At 46.7% G+C, this 22355-nt stretch overlaps 2 protein-coding genes across 4 annotated transcripts in view; one reads left to right on the top strand and one right to left on the bottom strand.

The window, feature by feature from the left end:
• Positions 1–18265, top strand: part of TAOK3 (TAO kinase 3) — an 81363-nt gene extending 63098 nt beyond the window's left edge. For 2 of the 3 annotated variants that reach the window (XM_085326161.1, XM_085326162.1), the window contains exons 14-21: positions 671–805; positions 9154–9390; positions 9962–10090; positions 11081–11284; positions 14092–14331; positions 15285–15497; positions 15979–16161; positions 16870–18265. In XM_085326161.1, the coding sequence (XP_085182287.1) occupies positions 671–805; positions 9154–9390; positions 9962–10090; positions 11081–11284; positions 14092–14331; positions 15285–15497; positions 15979–16161; positions 16870–17031 (1503 nt within the window). In that variant the 3' untranslated portion in view covers positions 17032–18265. The remainder of the gene's footprint in view (positions 1–670; positions 806–9153; positions 9391–9961; positions 10091–11080; positions 11285–14091; positions 14332–15284; positions 15498–15978; positions 16162–16869) is intronic. The other variant, XM_085326163.1, reaches the window with a different exon arrangement.
• A 1506-nt stretch (positions 18266–19771) lies between these two features.
• PEBP1 (phosphatidylethanolamine binding protein 1) lies at positions 19772–22296 on the bottom strand (the record flags this gene model as incomplete). The annotated part of the gene is made up of 3 exons (XM_085326115.1): positions 19772–20728; positions 21316–21416; positions 22055–22296. Coding segments are annotated over 3 exons (561 nt in total), but the record flags the coding sequence as incomplete, so codon positions are not given.
• Positions 22297–22355: the final 59 nt, after the last annotated feature.

Below are 22355 nucleotides of genomic sequence, written 5' to 3'. Positions count from 1 at the left end.
AAAAAAAAAAAAAAAAAAAAAAAAAAAAAAAAAAAACGCTTTGTGGGCTGTGTAGAGAAGGTGCTAGAACGGTGCCGGATCATGACTGGGAAGCCGGAGCCCTGAGCGGGCACGGAGGCTCTCCCGCCGCGCTCTGCGCCGGGACACTCGTCCCGCGCCGCGGACAGCGGCCGCGCGGCAAAGCCGTCCCGGCGAGGGCCCGGCCCCGCCGCGAAGGGAATGAGGCAAAACGTTGCTCCGGCGTTGAAAGGGAACRGCGCCTTCTTTGCTAGCCATGGAAATCGCCTTTCTGAAGGGATTACTGGGCTGCGGTGCTTTGCCCCGGCCTCTCTGAGCAGCCTGATCGCTCTGCGTCGCGCTCTGCCTCGGAGCCTTTTTTTTTTTTGCACATATGTAATACTGGGGGTTTAAAAAAAAAAAAAAAAAAAAAAAAAACCAGCACGGTGGCTGGCTTGAGGAGGCATCCTGCTAGCGATCAGCTGACGCGCCGAAGCCCAGGCTGCAATGTGTTGCTTATTCATTTTGTACCGTGGGAGCTGCAGGGGCTAGCCGAGAGCTAAACTATGCATTTCAAACAGCGCCGCTTGTGCAGAAAGAGGGGCGAGAGAGAGGCAGCCGGCCAGGAAAGAGCACAGCTGGACTTTCTCCTTGTTTTTATCCATTTCTGCAGGATCATGTATTTATAAGGGATGAGGTGGGCCACAGGGATCGCAGGCCTGAGGTGCGGCCTACCCAGTCAGTGCAGAATCAGGCCCTCCACTACCGGAACCGCGAGCGCTTTGCCACGATCAAATCGGCGTCTTTGGTAAGCAGCCGCCCCCCCTCCTCACGGTCTGTCTGTCTGTCCGGGAAGGGTCGGGGATTTCTTCTTCCTTTTTTTTTTTTTCCCCCCCTTTCCCCCCTTTCCCTCCTTTCCCCTCCTAAATTTTATTGTTGGCATAGCAACTACATATTGCTCCAAAAGATGGTTTATCTGTGCAAAATGTAAAATATAAAATGCATTTAATCTGTATGTTCACATCGGGTGTATTTCCAGTGTATGTCAGATAACCACGTTTGGGGGTGAAGTTAATATCGTCTCATATTCCCCCCCCMCACACACACACGCCTTTTCTCCTCTTTTGTTAGGGCTGTTAATATTGCCAAATGTGTTTATTAATATTACCAAATGTGTTTGTCTGCATGTGCAAAAAAACCCATCTCCGTGTGGATGTGTGAAATACGTTCCTGTGCTACGGAAATGCAGATGCTCTTTGAAACAATAAGGCTGCTGTCTCCAGGATGAGCTGCTGGCTATTTTTCATTCATTCATTCATTCATTCATTTAGTGCAAGCGGCTGCTCTGCTCCCATATTTTTGCAAATTGAGCCCGGGACAGGAGCGCTGGGGTCTACCGCCCGCCGGGGAGGGGGGCTTACAAAGGCGAGGGGGATGGGTGGCACCCAGCCGGATTTGTACTATTGCAAATGTGATTGCTGGAGATGCCTTTGTAGTAGCGAAAGGGGTGTGTGCCGGGAGAGTTGGCCGCCGCGCTGCCTCCCCCCTCGCGTGCACCCCGGGTGGGAGCGGCGGCAACCTTTGGAGGGGTGCGCGTACGGGGACAGAGGCGAAGACCCACCTCTGAACCAAAAAATCCTTGAAATGGGAAATAATTCCAGCCCGGCGGTATTAGAGGTCACGTGAGCAGGCAGCGATCCAAAGTAGCCGCTGCTTGGCGGTGGCGTTTGCTGGCTGGAATGACATCATCGCGGCCCGGCCCGGCATCGCGGCGGCACGGCCGCCCCCTCCCCGCCGCCCCAGCAAGCCAGGCCCCTCCGCTGCCACCCCCCGCGCAAGCAGTGCCCATCGCCCCCATCCCTCTGTGAGGTTGTTGCTGTTAATGTAAAAATACCGCTGTGGCATGGGGACCGCTCGCCCTGTGCTTTGCAGGCTGAGATTGGGGGCAGAGCATCTCAATTCCCTTTTCTTGCAGGTGGAGTCCTGGATTGCCGTAGTCTGGTTGCCCCCCAGGCCAGTGTCCCCTGCTTCCCCCTTCCTTCCCTCCTCCCACCTGATTTAAAGCATGACCTAGAAACATGTGCAGTAGAGGACTTCATGCAGCACACCTGGCACAGCAGGGACCTCTGCCTTCCTGGAGACCCTCTGCCTCAGGACATTTTTTTCTTTTGTGCGTGTGTGTGTGTGTGTGTGTGCGCGCGCATGTGTGCATGCATGTGGTATGGTGCCAATGCTGTTGCTTGCACTGAACAGATAAAAACAGGATGATATTTTTGGTTAACTTGATTGGAGGGAGAAATGATCAATGACTCGAGCATCATGCTCTAAGTATATATATAATTTGATGTGTATCCGTGAGTGTATACGTTGTACATAGTCATATTCATTTTTACTCTTTGTGGAAAGCCAGTGCATCTTCTGTCCTGCCTTCAGCACTGGATTCTGAAACTCCCATCTTCCTCTGAATATGTCATCACTGAGCTGTTTGAGTGGCTTGAAGTTATCTCATGATGAGGCCCTCTTGTGAGCTGATGAAAGATGTTGGTATGAGGATGTGTGGTCTGTCAGATCTTCCCAGACCTCTAAACTCTGGAGAAGACAACTGATGTCCCAAGGTGACTCCTAAATCCCATGGCAATGTCCGGCAAACTTGGACTGTGCCTGCCTTATTTTCTTGGTCTCTTGGATTTGCTGAATCTCTGTTATAGTGAGCAAATGACTATAAAGATGAGATCAATACTAGGTAAGGAAGAAATCAGGCTTTCTGGAGAACTTGTGTCCTTCAGTCTTTCTGTGGAACGTGCTCTGATATGAAGCATGTCTGGGCTCATGCTGGGAAGGCTCAGAGTTTAAGCTAGTGCAGTAGTATGCGTAGAACATGGTATCTTTTGGGGAAAGTGAGAATGCCCACATTAACTCACTATATTAGCCAGCAGGCCTTTTTAGGGGTGAAGCATACAGTAGTATGTGTCATGTAAAAGCTTCTCATACGCATACATTTTCCCTTTCCAGTATAGGAAGAACCTCCCCAGAATACCACCTTGGTATTAAGGAGATATTACTGTGTGGTTGGGTTTTAAGATGAGAGGGTTCATTTCACTTTTTGTAACAAATATTTTACGTCTGCTAATTTTGTGCAGGGCCTTCCCCTTAGTAATCTTTCATTTGTTTCTGCATATGCCAAAATGGAAATTTAGAAATTCTTGCTTTAACTATCCCCTACAACATGAAAAATCCTTGTGTGTGTGCTTGCTTCTGAAGTGCCRGTGGGGCTGCCAGCACACTCTTTTCATCACTATGCATTTGATTGCCTCTCAGTGACCAAATGATGTCACAGGCTAGCAGTACTGAATGCTGTTCCTGTTTTGTCCAAGAGAAAGTCTTGATCGTGCCTGCCCACTTGTCCCCAGCTGAAGTATCTGSGGGCAAGGAAAGGTTATGTAGCTGATGTAGGGGGATATGACTCRACATGGCTGAAATCTATAGTGCAGAACTAGCAGTTCAGATTTCAGTGGGCCTTTATTCATCTCTCCATGTTCATTTACGCTCTTTCTTTCAAACAGCATCTTAAGAGTCCTTTGTGAACGAGTGCTCAAGGCCTCATGATATTAAAGAACAAGTTTGATAGTTCCCCACATCCCTTCTGCTGACCAGGGGTTGGTTTCTCAGCAGCTGCCTTCCAGGCACGGGAAGGTTATGCAGTGGAGAGAGGCATGTGGTCTGTACTGCAGAGAGTCCAGAGTATGAGAAAATGGGAGTTCTGACACCAAAATGAGTAAACGGAATAATATTTGGGCGTAAACTTCTGCTGCTGGGGTCTGCTGATCCTYCCCCCACCCCAAGTTGAAGGAAGAGCAGCATTTTGAAGCTGCTCAGTGAGAAGCACTGAGCTCTGGGGCTATGGGCTGTTCATGGGGCTTTGTAGCTGTCCCTGCTTGCTCAGTTCAGGGATGGGCCTGAGCCTGAGCCCTCAAATCCTTGTTGTTCAGTCTTAGATCAGGATATTGCAGACTGATGAAAGACTGATACTTTTAAAARGATGCTCTCAACTTGAAGTCCAGGCTCTTTGCAAAAATAAGCTCAAATAGTTCCAGTTGGTGTAAGGCTCACAGGCAGAACTACRTTAGGCAACTCTAAGCTCAGGCTGTGCTGGTGATTTTAGATGTAAGTCTCCTGCCCTGTTGCTTCTCCAAAACACCAAATGAATAAGGAAACCAGACAGACTTTCAAATTAAATGCCTGCTTCATGAGTAGCATTTTGGCTACCCACAAAGGAAATAGGCTGTGAATGCACCTTTCTAGTCTTTCAGTGACACTTTCAGTGACATTTGATATTACTAATAACAAGTTAAAAAAGACACTAGGGCAATATTTGAGGTTAAGAAAGCTGAAGGAAGACTCCTGTTTTCTGAAACAAGTGCTTACCTTTGATTGTAATTCAAGCAGCAGTTTTAAGTCACRCTTTCCTGAACTGCCTTCCTCTTCGGACATTGAATAGATTGCCTCTCTTTCTTTCTTTCTTTTKTCCTTTTTGCATGGCACGTGTGGCAAAAATATTCATCACTTACAGTGATGCTGCTGCGAAAGTACTTCCTATAATGAAATTTAGTATCTGCAAAGATCATCAAATGCCTGATACGTTTCCATATTATTTTCCAGATTGCCAGTRGTCCATAAATTGAAAGTTAAATCTAACAACTTAAACCTTGAAGCTGAGAAGCTGCGTTTTATAAGAAAACCAGAGGTTCTGCACCTATCTAGACTATACCTATCAACATTTTTCCTGTGAAAGAGKTTTTTTTTAAAAAAAAATGTAGAGGTGCATGAGTCTGTGTTTCTGGGTCTTTTTCACACCTGACCCCTTAAGACTCCACAGCTTCATATGCTTTTTTTAATGGCTTCTTTTACAGTTTTCAAGTGAAATGATCTAATATTTAAAACTTGAGAGGTAGAACAGGTGGCATGGATTCCATCTAAAGCCTTGGCTTTCTGTTTGAAGTCCAGATGCCAGCAAAACAACAGTGTGATTTCAGCCTGGGTCTGTGAAAACCAGCTGTCTGGGTACATGTGAGCAATCTTCTGTGGATGTGGTTATTAAAACGACATCAGACCAGCCTCACTCCAAAGCTTGGTACATTCATGTGATGCCCTGCACCCTCTTCTGCTGAAGCAATGTCACTTTATTCCCCATGGTGGATATTGTCTTGAGACTTACTTGGCTTCTGCCTTATATAAATCTTCACTCTAAAAATACTGAATTTATTCTTTCTTGTCTCAAAATTCTTTTGTTATTGAGAGAGGCTGCTGGCAGTAAATGTCTTACTCAGTACTCTGACTCTGTCCAGCAAAGGAGCTCAGTAGTTCATTTGGTCATTGAGAGGTGAAAATAACTGTCCTTTAGGAGAGGGTTTGGTATCTTAGTTAAGCAGTGTAAAAGGAAGAAGTCTAAAGAACTGCCACTACTAAATAAGAAGTTGGGAGGCCAGCTTCTTTATTTTAAAAATTTAAAATAAATTTAAAAATTTAAAAAAATGAGGTGGGGGGAGGAGGGGGAAGAGTAAGCTTGGATTTTAGATGACAAGTGAACTGCCTGTGAGAATAGGTTGGAATAGGCACCTGTCTGTCTTATTTCAGTGTATGCCAAAGATACAGGGAAGTAAGAAACTGAGAAAATGTCATACCTTAATGAAAGCTGCTCTGTTTTGTATGGATTTTTGGTTCTGCTGATGACCTGATTGATTATTACATGCTTCAAATAGAGCTTCAAGAAACTGCACTATTTCCGTTTTAAAGGATCTTGACRTTTTTCTGGACAACAGTTTGCCGTGAGCAATTCAATTGTCATCATTTTTTCCATCATAATCTATGGGATTATGTTTGTGAAGTACTTTGCAAAGTTCAAAGAGCCTTTGTTTAAGAACATCAAAAAGGCAGTAACTGCARCTTTCTCAAATTTTCTTTTTACAGCAGTCACTAAAGCTGTTCAGCCATTATGGGCTTCATCTCTAAAACTATAATCATTCATTCATTCAAATGTATTGACATGGGGACTCTGAAGAAGTTTCCTGTTACTGATCTGGTCATACTTGGTTACTACTTCAGGTCCATTCAGTTTCCTCCATGTTCTGCGTGAAATCCCAATTTTGGGGAGCTTTCTCAAAACCAGTGCTCTGAAGAGTGGTGGTCTTCATCAGATCTTTAGCACCAGCATGCTAAATGCAGACAACTAAATCCACAAAAGATCTGCAAAGCCTGCTGCTGTTCTTCTCTTTAGTCTTCAGGAATTAAATGCTGCTGCTTTTCCTCTGACTTCTTCATGTGTCCTCATCTTCGGCAGTGACTGGTAGTCTTTATCAGTAAGTGTTATAATTAGTAATTTTGACCTATTGTTGGGGATAAATATCCCCAGACCTGACATGAGATCTTTCAAAGATGGGATTTTTGTCATGATAGAGGCAAGTTGAGCAAAATTAGAAACAAAGAGCATAGGAACAAGAGAAAAAGGATAAAAGATTAAATGATTCTTGCTGTAAATAAGTACGCGCTCTAATTCTCATTAGATGCTAGAGCAATGGGGAGGCTGATGAAGTTGACCACCACTGTTATACTTCAGAAAGCTTTTTAAGCTAAGCACTGCTAATGCTATCTTTTTCTGTAGTCATTCCTACAATCTCATGTTTTCCTCGTATCTGACTTAGGGGTGTTCCGTTACCCAGCCTCAAGCATTTGGAGGCTGCCCTGTTACAGCTCTTGCTGAGAAGTAAATATATATTTAATCTAGTTAATTTCAAAATAACATTCCAAAATTCCTTGGACAAGAAAGATGTGATTTGTCCATCATCGCCTACCTAGTACTTGATRTGTGACTTTACTACTGTGGCTCCACCATCATCACTTCCTGGTAATGGAGTCTAATCTAGCAGCAGAGTTGGACCAAGTTTGTTGTTTTCTTTGTAGTCAGATGGTTTGTTTTCGAGAGGCCAGGGGCCACAGAGGCTGTCTACTTCTGTAGCTAGGTCCTTTCATGCATGTTTCTGTTCTGGGACTCCAGCTATATATGTATGTGTTTATGTGTGTATATGTGTGTGTGTGTGTGTGTGTTTGTTTGTTTGTTGTTTGTTTGTTTTTTGCTGGTGGTAGTAACTATTTATTGCAAGTTATTCTTAATCCATTTCAAGGTGAAGGCTATTCAGGTCTCTTCTAACCTCTTCTTCATACCCTTCTTAAGTGCTTGGCAGTTGTTTTGGCAAAGGCAAGTAGCAGCATGCTGTCTGTCAGTTATGGTGATAAACTTGCTCACTGATTTTTGAGGTCTGTAATTTAATCACTGCTTCTCGTAGGTTGTGAGCCCTGAAATACAAGCTGCCAGCAGGTGGGCTCCCTGTGCTGATCTGTAGCAAAGCAGCTACTTTTTCTTCATTTAATGATCAATGAAAGCTCGGTTTGGGTGCACCCCATCCTAAACTTAAACTTGTTTTGGAGCTCTCTGAAAAATGGCCTGTGAWTGACAGCAATACTGTGGCAGGGGCCAGTTCTTTCTCTTGGCTGCCTATGGAGAAATTCGTCTGGAAGGCCAGGATCTTGCAAACTGCAGGAAGCAGCAGCTATGTCATGCAAGAAGGACTACTAGTTTGTGAAGCTTCATAATTCCTCCCTAAACAGCTGAGTAGTTTGCTTCGTATGCGTTAAGTATGAAAGTAAAGGTCTGCTCTTGGAGCTCTGGTCTCCAGTTCTGTATACATACATGCAGAGGATTGCAGCTTTTTGGCTCTCAGGGCTATCACATAAGCGATGAGCAGATCTTTATATATGAAGTTCCTGGGACTGTATTCTCTCTCTCTCTCTCTTTTTTTTTTTTTTTTTTTTTTTTAAGAGGGGGGGATACTTTTTCTTTTGAAGTGGAACCATTACCATTTGCATTTCCTCTTAAACTTCTTGGCAAGCCTGCACAGGGTTTTTTCCTCCTTATCTGTGCATACACTCAGAGCATGGAAATCATGTGAAACTTGTGAGTTTGTTTCAGCTGAGTGGGGCTTATAATCTACTTCAGCCGTATGATCAAGTCAAGATAAAGAGTGCTCAGGACCAGAGCACTGTTCCCTTCTTAGAAGACTCTTGATTCTCACAGGCGAGAGCACTCCTTAAACAACACAAAGTACCTCACTTCTCTTTTGATAGCATGAAAGCTCCTGCATGTCTCTGCACTGGTCTTGGGAACCTGTTCGTCCCGAGATTTGCTTGTGTGTCTGCAGGTTGTCAAACGTAAACAGGAACAAGACTTCAGCATCCAGAGAAGTAAAGCTGAGTAGCCATTTCTGACTCTTCAGGAGCAGCCATCTAGACAAGTGAAAGGCTGTTGTGATCAATATGGGGAAGAAAAGCAGGAAAAATTTTGTACTGGAAACTAAATGCAATGCGTGCGTGAAACATAAGTTTAGCTAGGTGTGGGGTCTCCACTGTGATTGTAGTAAAAGGCCAGAGTGAGGCAGAGTTGATAYGAAATTTTGCAATTTAATAATGCAAATGGATTAAATGGTTTGTTCTTATTTCTCATGAGCTAAATTAAAGACTGAGGAAGTGCTTCAGGAGACTGTGTGCAGACTGATGAAAACATGGGATCAATCTGCCACCTCTTGAATTTTAACAAGACATTTTGAACGAGGCAACTCTTAGCAGGAATTAGGTATTGAGGGACTGTATTGGAACTGTGGTGACTTAGGAAGAAAAGGAAAGGATGTGTGGATTTGCGTTTTCTTTTCTTAAAATGGATACCATTTGCTAAATCCCTCAGGGTTTGTGTCCTGTGTCTGAAGAAGGTTGTACAGCAGCCACCTTTGTGGATATTTCCATGAGTGGTTAGTAACCTGCTGCTGCACTTACTTATAACGTGACTTTTTCTGCTGTTACATGAAAATGTACAATAAAATCCTCAGAAAAAAAATGGGGGTAAAAAGCAGCTTGCTCTATCAGTGCCAGAAGAGGGAAACTTCATGGTATGGTTTATGGTATTAAGCAGTAGTATTGGAACAGCGTTCCCTGGAAGTTAATTGCTAAGAGTGCAGCAGGGCATGATCTGCTTTACAGGTAAGCAGTTAATAAGGAGAAAACTTGTTTATGAAGGCCATATAGCAGTGTTTTCCCTTTTCCTAACACCAGGTTACAAGACAGATCCATGAGCATGAGCAGGAGAACGAGTTGCGGGAACAGATGTCAGGATATAAGCGGATGCGGCGCCAGCACCAGAAGCAGCTGATCGCCCTGGAAAACAAGTTGAAGGCCGAGATGGACGAACACCGCCTCAAGCTGCAGAAGGAGGTGGAGACTCATGCCAACAACTCGTCCATTGAGCTGGAGAAGCTGGCCAAGAAGCAAGTGGCTGTGATGGAGAAAGAGGTGAGTGTGGATATAGGCTCCCTGGAGGTGTATCAGAAGATGATACACAGGGCGAGCTGTGTACCAGGCTCTGGAAAAAGTCTGTGGATGTACCACTTAGAACCCATTGGTCTACCTTGCAGAGGATGGCTACTCCATTGGCATCAACCAGTAACGTAGCTAGTGACAGCTAGCCAAAAAAGACTGACAGACTTCATGGAGACCTTGGTTGCTGAGGCACGTTAGCTAGGCAGTATGACAAAGCTCACAGTGTTGTAACTGTTCCTTTTGCGTTACTCAGTCTTTCTAAAAATCTCCATGTTAATCCATATGTTGAATTAGTGGGTTTTTTAACCCTCCATGGTTATTTTGCTGGAGAGATGGGAAGCATGAAGAAGTTCCTGCATCTTTTTGGGGGTGTTACAGTTTGTGTGTTTGCAAGTAGCTTTCGTTCAGCTGAATACTTGTGGTTTTGGCTAGCACAGGATGAGAGAATGGTAGACTGAAAGTGCATAACTGAAGATTGATTTTTATGATGCATTTGGTACCTGCTCCCTCACCCTTCTTCTCTCTCCTTCTCTGTACCTTACAGGCAAAGACAGCTGCAGCAGATGAAAAGAAATTCCAGCAACAGATTTTGGCTCAGCAAAAGAAAGACCTGGCGACCTTTTTAGAAAGTCAGAAGAAACAATACAAGCTTTGCAAGGAAAAGATTAAAGAGGCAAGAAACTGCTATTTTCAGTGCTGAAGGGGTGTGGAATGGGCATGAACTGGACTTTCTTTTTGATAAACCTGGGCCAGCCCAGGGTTTTAAGGGATGCTGTCATACTTGGAAGCAAATGTAGCAACTAAACTTTCAGGTATTAGGAGTATCTGGCAGCATTGCTAGAATAATCTGTGAGGGCAATAGAGAGGCCTGCATAGCTCTGTAGAGCAGGATCTTTGAAACAATGGGTGATGAGGTGAAATGGGAATTTGTAGAGAATTCTTTCCCCCTTTTGCTTACCTGGTTTTCCCCTCAGGCCTTAAGGAACCACAGCAGCCATGTAGATATCACTCAACCTTACCCATTCTGTGATTCACTAAAAGCCTTGTGATCACTTACACAAATTAGAATAAAGAAATGAGTAATGTGGTATATAGCTAATCCATTGCAAATTGTGTTGCTTAAGGACAGTGTCCCTGGCAGAGCTCCAAAATCATTTGCTGTTAAGAATGTAGAAGGGAGAGAAAGGATAGTAAGGAGTCCTGTTAGGTTTTTGATTCAGTAGAGAATTGGGCTTGTATTTAAGTCTCATTTGAATAAAGGAAACTGGAATCCAAGCTGGAAGGCTTTGTAAAACAGGTGCAGAGCTKGAAAGGGAGCCGAGGCTTCTGACCCATTCTCTTTTTCTGGGCCATCAGAGCCTCCCCTTCAATGATGTTTTACTGTCTTCTCTTTGTGGTACTGTTTAGTCTTTGAGATAGTTCTGTTTTTCCTTCCACTTTTTCCCCCCTCCTTTTAATAATGCAGCTCTAAAAAGAGTAGAGCTGGGCACGTGCAGGTGGCAAGTGTGATTCTGCTGATAGCTGGTGCCGTAGTCAGGCTTTTGGTGTCTTGCTTTTATAAATTAAATAGCAGAGGACTAGCCAGTGACTGGAAGGTTCTGAGAGTCCTGTGTTTCTGTGATCCTAAGGAAAGTTACATTTTCTCGACTGTGCCTGCATGCAGGAAATGAATGAGGACCACAGCACACCGAAGAAAGAGAAGCAAGAAAGAATATCCAAACACAAAGAGAACCTGCAGCACACACAGGCTGAAGAGGAGGCCCATCTTCTCAGCCAGCAGAGACTCTACTACGACAAAAACTGCCGTTCCTTCAAGAGAAGAACGATGATCAAGAGGCATGAGATGGAGCAGCAGAACATTCGGGAAGTATGGCACTCTTCAATTCCTCTCCCAAGTGTTTCTTTAATTGTTTTAGCTTCGTGTCTGTAAAATAGTTTGCTAATTATGTGATATTAGGTCTTCATGTTTTCATTTGCTAATCTGAACTGAGAAGAATGTAAGAAATATGTTTTGGGCACTAGTAGTCCACTTGGAAATGTAGGTATATGGCTACTTTTATTAATGAAAGAGAGTAGCATAATTAGCTTCCAGCCAGAAACATGATGTGGGCAACCAACTCTGGATGAGCTGCATCCACCTGGACTCCCTGGCATGAGGTTTTTGGGGGAGCCTGGTGGGCACTTTTTGCAATGTGGSGCAGAGCGTTTGCCAGGTTGAGTGTTGGGGACGCATGTAGGAGAGCTGTGGGAAAACTGAAGGGACATTATATGAACAGTTCTTACTGGCTAAAAGACCTCACACAGTACAAATATATGTAACAGAACAGTAATAACCCTAAAGGAACAGAAGATTAAGGTTGCAGAACAAAATGCTAAAAAATTTAGAAATACCAGAATTCAGACCACCTCCATATCTGCACTCTGATTATCTTCAAATAATCAGATGTTTCTTTTGTCTTAGGGCCCTACTTAACTGAATGCACAGAATGGGCGTTAGTTTGTTAATTAGGAGCTATTCAGCATCTTGGTTTTTTTCTTGCCTTAGAGGCTTCATACAGTCAAATACTGATTTGAAGAGAGAATTATTACTTTTTTGAAGACTTTTTTGTGGTATCAATCATTATAGTATCTGAATTCTTCATGAATGCTGTTTTTGCATAAGGACTACCAGCMTTTTAGTAAAGGCAGAGAAAAAATAGTCAAAAACTTCTAATAATCATATTCTTAGTCTGGTAACATCAGTTTTATCAGGATCCTTAACATTGCCTAGTATTTTACTTTTTCAGAGCTTAGCTTCCTTTGGCTTTAGATGTACCCAGGACTGCTCAGTTGCTTTGCAAATCACATCCAAAGATGTCAGCTTGGACACGCTGAAAATGAATGACTGAAGAGTCAGATTCAGGCACCCTAATCACTGCGTACATGCTCTGAGGCAGGRATGAGAACAGAATTCAGTTATCTAGCATGGTATTTGAGTGTATTTTAACCAAGAAAACCACCTTCTTTCCCTGAGCTCCTTCATTCAGTCTCTTAAGAGACTTAAATTTTCAGAATTATGCAAGTGTCTTTTATTTCCCTAAAATAATTTTCCTACTAATTAGTTTAAATTCACTGGATCAATCACCTAAAGTAAATTACACTTATAAAATACCAACGTTAAGTGTTTGAAGTAACCACAGAAGTTGTGGATGGGAACCGTGTTTGCAGCTGGGTAGGCGTTTGTGAGAAGTGGAACGTGCCTCCCCGTGTTGATGCTGCATGAACTGAAATCAGGCGTGGAATGGGCAGGAGGCATTTGAGGTTCAGGGTGGCCTGTCCTAAGACCGAGGCACAAACATTGCAGCTTACTGCCTGGGCCAAGGTATTTCCTGTTCAGTGTGCTACCTGCCTTTATATAAATGCGAAATGATTTCAGTGTATCAACAGATCTAATTTTTGGTCGTAGCTCTCAAGGTGCAAGTTCTGTTTAAATTTAAACATGTGCAACATCTTTATGGCCAAGCATGCAGATATGAGTCCTGACCCAATTTCCTTCCCATCCCTCCTTCCCAATCCCCTTAAAACTCGCTGCCGTTACAGGCAAAGGGGCTGGAGCGCCTGTTTGCAGGTGCTGACATTGGGAAGTCCAACGGGACTACAGTGTGCGAGCAACAACTCAAATAGAACAATCAGATTTTTTTGTTTCTACTGCAGAAACTTGTTAGCCAGCCAGCACTGGGCCCTCACTGTGCTAGGCGCTGTACATTAGCATAGTGCGAGGCAGCCCCTGCTGTGCTTGTCTTAGGCCAGCGTGGAGCACAGCGATGAGTTTGGGAGAGGAGAGCTGGAGCTGAGATGTACCAGCTAGACCATCTGTGAAGGTCATCAAATCACCAGTAAGGGGTACAGCTGTAACCACTGCTTGGCTGAGTTGGATTCGTCCTTGTGCTCTACAGGTTACCTAGAGACAGAAATCTTGACAGAAATTAGTGAAAGAATCAGATATTCTCCTCTTTCTTGGTTTACAATTCAGTGAATGTTTTCCTAGACTGCAGGGTATTGTGCAAAGAAACTCTTTATGTGCACACTGCAGAACCAGCAGGAGACTTGGAAGAGGTTCTTATTTTACAAATTTGCTGCAGCAAGGGCCAAAAGTCACCTGTATGCAGCAGTAGATAACGTGGCTTTTCTTAATGTTGTGTGTTGGAGCTGACCGCCTTTGCTTTGACTGTGTTAACCTAGTGGTAGATGGGAAGACTTTCCCCCAGCATGCAGCAGGAGTTAACGGGGTAATTTAAAACAGACGAACAAAATAATCCACCCTGATCCCTGGGGTCAGTCACCCAGCCCAGACACCACCAGCTCTGAGCACTGGGAGGATGTGTTAAAACCTCCTGTGATTCGCAGCTGTAGCCCAGCTCTTGCACGTTGTCCCAGTGCCACCTGCTGGAGACTCACTGGGGGAACCTGGAGCTGCGGGAGGAGCGAGTTACTGAGGGATGCTAGATGGTTGCTTTGTCACCGTTCCCATCGGGCTCTTGGCTTTGTATGCTTCCCTGCGGCAGGAGAAAACCCTTGGTGCCATCTGGATGAGTGACTAAAACGCCTAGTCTCGCAAATTCAACTGCTGCGTCTTTGGGCATAGAGAATCGCTCCCCAGTTTGCTTTCTTGTGCTTTGCTGTCATTTTGTGCAGGAGTTAAACAAAAAACGGACACAGAAGGAAATGGAGCACGCCATGCTGATCCGGCACGACGAGTCGACGCGCGAGCTGGAGTATAGGCAGCTGCACACGCTGCAGAAGCTGCGAATGGACCTGATCCGGCTGCAGCACCAGACTGAGCTTGAGAACCAGCTGGAATACAACAAGCGGAGAGAGCGGGAGCTGCACAGGAAGCATTTCATGGAGCTCCGGCAGCAACCAAAGAACCTGAAGGTGCTGGAAGCTTTAGTTCCTCCTCTTCCACCCTCTGTTCTGCCGTGCTTGCTGAGGCCGGCCGGCCTGTGYGCTTCCTGCCTCCTCCATGCACCATCTACGCGACAACCTCCATTCTCCAGCACCTCTGTGTGCTTTTCCTTGCTTCCCTTCCCCTTATACAGAGCTCATCTCTTACAAAAAGCAAGCTATTACAGCAAAGAGCTCACTGAGTGTTTTTTAAATGCCGTGTTAATTTAGCTTGCTGGGTAAAAATAGACTAGTACTTAGCAAAGTATGACAGAATTTGCTTCTGATGAGCTTTGCTTTCTTCAGGCCATTGCTCCTGTCAGCCTGTGAGCCTCAATATGGAAAGGGGCTGGATGATGCTTCCTTGCTTTCAAAGTCAACAAAAGGAAAAACATGGGTGGGCTGAGCACCATGCTTTTGTGCTCCAAATTCAGCTACTGGTTAATTAGAAGTGTCTGAGCTGCTCTTGGAGATTTGTGTTCCAAAAGGCCAGAGAAGCACATTGGTTTTTTTGCTTCTTTCCACTCCCAATAGTTCTCCGATCTGCAGTCTTCTCATAATGTGTGGTCAGGTGAGGGAGGCAGCTTATGGGGGGTTTTGTAGGGTAGTAAAAGGGGAGGCCTTGCAAAGCAAAAACTGTGAGGAAGGTGTGCAGCAGGAGACTGGCTAGGTGACYTGCAGGAAGCAGTGGTAGAAATACCCTGGCTTGATGAGTGTTTAGTGGATCTTGTTAGTGGCCAAGGCCTCTGATCTGCAGCCCCCTAGCAGGTGCTGAGGCAGAGCCTGAGCTTGTGCTGCCCCCGCCTCGCTGTGGGTGAGTATGGAGCAGGCGTCACCCAGGGACAGGGGCAGGAGGTAGCGTGGAGCATAGGGAAAACTGGTTCTCCCTGCCCTGTCCGTTCCCAAAGCTCTTCATGCTCTTCACGTGGCTCCTTCCTTGGCAGGCGATGGAAATGCAGATCAAAAAGCAGTTCCAGGACACATGCAAAGTGCAAACAAAGCAGTACAAAGCACTGAAGAATCACCAGCTGGAAGTAACTCCAAAGAGTGAGCACAAGACAATTTTGAAGAGCCTGAAGGATGAGCAGACGAGGAAGCTCGCCATCCTCGCAGAGCAGTATGAGCAGAGCATCAATGAGATGATGGCCTCACAGGCGGTAAGTGCAGCACCCAGCGCCGCCCGTCTCTGGAAATGGGGTTGCTGACCGTGGCGCACGTAGGAGCTGCTGCAGTCAGGCCAACTGTCCATGTAGCACGTTGGGTTCTTCCTGCTGGCTGGTTAGCAATGCAGTTGTGTTTGTAACATCTTAATTTAGTGTCTCAGACACCGCTTTCCTTTTGTAACAAGTATCCAGCAGAACAGACATCCTTTCCTTCCTCCTGCTCCCTCGCACGTTGAGGGTTTAGATTTGGATCTTCAGTGAGACTTCTGCCTCCAGGTGTGAGTGGGAAAGTAAATGTTTAAAACCCTTCCTACTTTCTTATTTGGCAGCAAACACAGAAGGTGCAATCTGGGTCACACCGAGGCGCAGGCTCCCTGGCTTTGGGAAGAAAGAGCAGWGTGTTGCTGGCATCAGAGCAGAGAAGTTACTAGTGGAGGCTTAAATGTTTTTTGTTTTTTCCCTGATGATGTTACAGCTACGGCTGGATGAGGCCCAAGAAGCAGAATGCCAGGCCCTGAGACTGCAACTCCAGCAGGAGATGGAGCTGCTCAATGCGTATCAGAGCAAAATCAAGATGCAGACAGAAGCACAGCATGAAAGAGAACTCCAGAAGCTGGAGCAACGGGTGTCACTGCGCAGGGCACATCTTGAACAAAAGGTACGTTTTGGGTAGGCTGCTGGGGACTATGTGGCTACATGCGTCAGTCTTGCCTTGGACACAGCAATTCCCAGGCTATTCCAGGTCTAGTGAAATTGATGCCAAGAACCAGAATAGATGAGTGGATGTTCTGGAAGGAGCTGGCTAGGCCATTTCAGTAACRCGGTGAGGGGAGGGGAGAAGCTGACATTTGTGTGTGTGTGTGTTTGGCTGCATAAGTCATCTGCAAAACGTACTGCCTCACCATATGAAACAAATAATTCAGCAGAGCTTTGCAAAAGAAAGCCTCAGAGTCACTTTTCCTGCTTCAGCACTGATCATAAGCTGAGGCCAGGAGGAAATTCTGCTTGTTACTTAWTGGCCAGATGCAGCTGTGGGGGGGRAAAAGGAGCCCTGCAGCTCCCGGCGTTAGCGTCTGCCGGAGAAAGGCTAGTGGCCCGTGCTTGGAGGGGAGGACTCCTCCCGCACAGGCTTAGGTCGGCTCGTGGCGAGGCCCCGAGAGGTGGGGGMGTGTGCGAGCGCCCCTCCCGCTGCCCTCCTGCGTTCCTCCGCCCGCTGGCACCAGCGCCCTGTTGCAGCGGAGCACGGCCGGTACCGCTGCAAACGGAGCAGCAGGTGCCGCCGGTTCGGAACCGCCTGACCCGGGGCCAGGGCGGCGCCAGGGCCGGGAGGCCGTTGCTGAGGGGCTGCTGACTGTGCTTCTTTCAGATCGAAGAGGAGCTAGCCGCCCTGCAGAAGGAGCGCAGCGAGAGGATAAAGTTTCTGTTGGAGAGGCAGGAGCGAGAGATTGAAACGTTTGACATGGAGAGCATGCGAATGGGCTTTGGGAATTTGGTCGCGTTAGAATATCCCAAGGAGGACTATAGATGAGATTAAATTTCTTTGCCATTTAAAAACAAACAAAAAATAATAATAATGATAAAACTTGCAAAACCAACATTCCCCATGTTAACGGGCGTGCTCTCTCTCTTTCTGTCTCTCTTACTGACATCGTGTCGGACTAGTGCCTGTATATTCTTATTCCATCAGGGGCCCCCTTTCCCCCCTGTGTCGAGTCCCAGTGGTGGACAGCTCCTGGCGGTCTTTTTCATAGTATGTCACAGTATTGATGTCTCTGTGCAATGATTAAAAATGTTTCAGTGAAAACTTTGGAGACAGTTTTAATGGAAAAAACAAAAAAGTGGATGTATGTTGCTTTTGAGCAATCACTCATTTTACCACCAATCAATGGAAGTACAAGCAAAAAAAAAAAATCAAATGATATATACAAACCCAGGGGGAGAGAGACTAAATCCGCAGCCTTACCTTAACTAGCTGCTGCATAATTTTATTTTATTTTTATTTTTTTGGTATTTATTCATCAGGAATAATTAAATAATAAAAATTTTATTAAAGATTAAAAAATTTGATACATTTTACAGAAAACTTAATCGTGATGTACATATCAGTGGTGACATATTATTACTTTTTTGGGGGTGGGGAGGGATGGGGCAAAGATCTGGTGATTTTTAGAAGAACCATGCCAGGCGAGGCGGGGATTAGACCTCAGTCTTCGGCATATTCTTGATTGTATCATAATCATTTTCTGCTGTTGCAGAGAATGTGAATACACTTAAATGAGCCCACAGGATCCCAGTAGCACAAATTGGGCTTTGTCAAATCGTGTATTTTGTGTATAGAAGGAATTTAAGGAGAGCTTTTACTTATTTTCATATTGTATTTTAACTGTTTCTCTGATCAAAAATTTTTTTACTTCTTCCCCCCCCTTCCCTCCTGGTCCCAGCCACCCTGCCCACTTTCCAGTTCAGTATTTGGAGTTCAACACTGTCTGTCAGATCATCCCGATCCCTTTATTTTCTTTTTTTGTTCCTCCCCCAAATCCACCCCCAACCCCATGATTTTGGTCATAAATACTGCATTATTCACACTTTCAAACTGTGTATTTTCTTACAATAAAAAGATTAAAAAAAAGGCTTTACTTCTTTTGCATGCACTTTAAAAAAAACAAAACAACAAAAACATTTTTCAGGTTCAAAGGAAGAGCATGAATAACTGTCAGAGCTTTTAATTATATTTGTAAATAAAAGTGTTCATCACGATGCCTCGCTGTCTCATTGGGGCGGGGAGAGCGACTCCGGGCCTGTCCCCCTCCTCCTTCCCCGCGCGCTGCGAAGAGGGGAAGGGGCCTGCGCGGCTTCGCGCCCTGCTGCCGCCGCGGCGCCTGCAGGCGATCGGGGGCACGAGGCCCGGGGCGGCGAGGCCCGGCCACCCTGCTCTTCAGGCTGTCGCAGTGCTCGCAGGGGCTGCAGGAACTTGCTGTGGTTTTTTTCCCACCCCCCTGCTTGGCTGCGGGTGTTCTTAGTGCATCAGCTGTTACTCAGCACAGTGCACTACAGCTGCTCAGGCCTCTCATCTGCATCCACCTGAGGCATTTCTAGTCTTGCAGGCCTTGGCTTTGAGTAGTTAAGGGTGTTTCCTCTCCTCAAAATCGTTAGGATTCCAACTTCTTTCACTCTTTGCTGGGCCTTTGGTTATGAATTATTGCAGTTTTTATCAGAGGTGCTGAGTCTTGCTGTGTGCTGGGCCAGTTGGCTCCCGAGTACCCGTAAACTTGCTGCAGTTGACGACGGAGTTCCTGAACTGAAATCTGCAGTCAAGGGTTTTGGCTTCAGCCAGTTTGGCTGTGGTGGCTGGGGCTCCTGCAGAGCAGCACAGGCTGCTGGGAGGGAAAGAGGCCTCCAGGCAGCCCCATGATGTGGGCAGAGAAACCGTCCCCCCTGCCCAGGCAGGGACAGGCACAGACTGGCTCTTCAGCAGCTGACAAACCTCTCCTGAGCGAGCTGGGGTCTGTGAGCCAGGGTGGGAGGATCCAGTAACAGCCAAACTGCTTCCCTGCAGCTGGCAAAGGCAGGAGGTAGAGCTGTGAGCAAATGCTGCCCCATTAGCTGCAAGGAATGTGAATGCTATCACTAGGTAAYAGGAGGGTTTTCAGAGAATAAATTACCCTGTGATGAATGAGATGACAGATCGAGAGTGGCTTCAAAAACAGCCTGGAAAAAAGTGGTACCTGTTTTAATTTTTAAAGAGGGACAGGCCATGTTCCATTCACTAGGAACGTCTACTGCACTTAGGCCATGTGTTTAACTGCCTCGTGTTCCTGGACAGACACAGCCTGCTCTATATGCTCCTGCCTTCAAGTTAGCAGGAGAATTTCTGTAGCAATTTGAGCAAATTTTAAGCTTTAATCCACCAGCTGCTTGCAGTAGGGACATCAATGTTGCACAGACTGTGTGTGTCCCCTGACAAGAGGCTTTCTGGGAGTGACTTTCAAGCAGGGAGGCTCAACAGGTGCCTGGTGCCTTCCCCTACCTTTAGGTATTAATTAAGCTCAAARCAGGCATGTTTTTTCTGAAGCATCAGTACTTTCTCCCCTGGGGTTTACATACCAAAGCAAGAGGTGTTTCAGGCTGCACTGCCAGTATGTTGGGGCTCTTCTCACAGGGTTCCAGCTTCTCACCTCCATTATGTCAGGAGGAGGAAAAGGAATGGATTRCTGCAAGCTGCTCCTAAGCAGTCCCCTCTCCCCCACAAGACGACGACCACAAACATCCGTTTGGGCAAGTTTTTAATTGCACAGTAACATCACATTACAACAAAACTGGAACAAAATGAAGTAGCGTTGAGCTGTTCATCAAATGTTCAGCTTTGAGAGTTAACAACAGATCAGAGGATATCCCTTTAAACCAATTCCTTGCCTTATTCAACCAATTATTCCAGCATTACTTTAGCGGAGAAGCAGAGTCATTGGCCAAATTTTTAATGAAGGAAAAAAAAAAAAAAAGCGTCCCTGAGGCCACCATCTCCTCCTGTCTCCTGGAAAGGAGAGACTCTGCCTACATAGCCAGCATCAACCCAGCAGTTGTACTGTACCTACACCACYGCTGCATATCATTGTAGTACAGCACAGAGATGCTTTAAATAACATCATTGATTCTTAAAGGCTTTGATTTCCCTTGCACTCCAGTCAGCCTGGAAGGGGGTGGCCATTACAGAGGCAGCTTTTCAGAAGCTTGGCTAGTTAGCTACCGCCTGCAATTACAGGAGTCAGCTGAAGCACAGCACAAGGCTGGGCCAYGGCGACACTGAAGCAGATTTACATCAGGGACAGGGTTGTGATTCAGGCTACAATTTTAGTGGTCAGTTCAAGAGCAGTTGGGCGCAAGTCATTAATCAAAATTACAAAGAAATGCTTTGACCAAACTGGTCTCCAAGGGGACAGGGGACATCACACGGTGCTTGTCTAGGTGGAGGAAGAACAAGGACACCTGCAAGCTCAGGCTCCCCTCTCCCTACTTCCCAGACAGCTGCTCATAGAGTTTTGGCACGTAATCATCCCACTCCGCCTGGTAGCAAGTGCCAGCCACCGGCGCCCCCAGCTCATACTTGCTGCGGAAAGCCGCCACTTTGAACTTCCCTCGTTTGTCACCAGAGCGATTAGACAGGATGGGCTCATTGCAGGTCAGCTGCTTTGGCTGCTCGTACACCAGCCACACGTACCGGTGCAGCCCTGCGGGGAGGAGAGTGTTACCGAGCGCTCTCTCACCAGCGGGAAGCCCTTGCTCCCAGAGGGGCTCTCGGGGAGCATCAGGCCCTCGCAGCACCCAGCCCTTCTGCAACCAACACGCACAGCCTCAAGTATCAGATGTGCCAGGGTTTAAAGCTTGCTCTAAAGTGACCTCAACAGCTCAGGGAAACAGAAGGCTTCACCTACCTGGGAACTGCTAGTGTCGTTCTCCAGGATAAAATGACTAAGCATGMTGGAGCTAAAAGAGCTTATAGAAAATGGGCTAGATACGCTTGAACAACTCATGTCATGCCCAGACTAGAGCTCCCCTCCTCCCAGTCAGCACTGGCCCCCACACGCGGGCAAAACAGACAGCCGAGGGGACGGCTCCAACTCCTGYCAGCGCCGGCCTCGGCTACGTGCGGCTGGGACAGCCCTGCGCCGGGCCACTTCTGCAGAGCGACGCCGGCTGCTCACTAGGGCGGCAGCTGCTTTCTGCAGGCCTGCCCACCCTCTCCTGCTCCCTGCGTCTGATCACTCGCAGCACAGCTGTGCTCAGAGTAGGAGACCTGCAGCTCTCGGGCACTGACCTGTTCCTTTGGGAGGTCCTGAGCCAACGTAATCTGACAGCACTTTCCCACTCCCCACATCATTGCCTTTCATGTTGGTCACCAGGAAGTGATGCCATTCCCTGAAAAGGAAAAGCAACAAGCACTGAGACTGCACCACAGCCCCCTTCTCTGCTCTCCGCTGCTGCCTTTCCATAAGGTTGTCAGTGTACAACTGACAACAGTCAGTAATCCTGACAATCCTGACAACAGTGAGGTAATCCTCACTGGTTTGCCAAAGAGCATTAGTTTGTGTAGGAGGTACTGCCTCCCCTGCAAGCTTTACTTCAGGATGCACAGCCATCATAACTAGCTCTGTCATCCTACTCCRCAGCTCCAGGGAACTGAGAATCCAGAGGCTGCCTCCTAAGGAGTACTGCACACATGTCCAAGCCTGACTAAGCTGCTTTAAGAGCCCCCTTTAAGAGTACAGGCAGACCCAATTCCAGCACATACACACACTGCATTAGAGTGAGCAGCTGTCACTCTGCTCCTCCAAGCTGCAGCAGCCCTCTGAATACTAGTGGCAAAAGCAGCTRCTCTTCCCAGCACCCATCTTTGTCTCAAGGAGAAGCAAGAACTCTGCTTCCATCCCGACCTACCCACTTACTGCCGCAGCGCAGACACAGCGTATTCCCCACTGGCTCCTAAGCCTTTTCTCAGAGCAGGAGCGATGCTGCATTTTCCCTAGGCAAGATAAGAAGCTGCCCACTCCCATTACCTGAACTTCGGGTCCTTCCTACTGGGAGCATCCGGGTCCGTGAGGACCAGGGTGTAGAACTTCTGGGGATCGCAGCCATCCCACTCGATGCTGGTGGGACGATGCTGGACCTGGAGGGGTGAAGCGTTAGCGCGAGGCACGGCGCAGCCCGCCCCAAGCAGCCGCCCTGCACACAGAGGCCGCGCGCGGCGCTCGGGACCGGCCCACGACAACTGCCGGGATTCCTCCCGCGTCGCGACCCCCGCGCCACGACCGGTGCGGCTGCGAGCGGCAGGAGGAGGCCGCCGCGCCGCACGGCCCG

The sequence above is a fragment of the Rhea americana genome, unplaced genomic scaffold, assembly GCF_003343005.1.
Source record: "Rhea americana isolate MKP2758 unplaced genomic scaffold, rheAme1 scaffold_128, whole genome shotgun sequence".
NCBI classification, from domain to species: domain Eukaryota; kingdom Metazoa; phylum Chordata; class Aves; order Rheiformes; family Rheidae; genus Rhea; species Rhea americana.
This window is presented reverse-complemented; position numbering and strand designations above follow the sequence as displayed.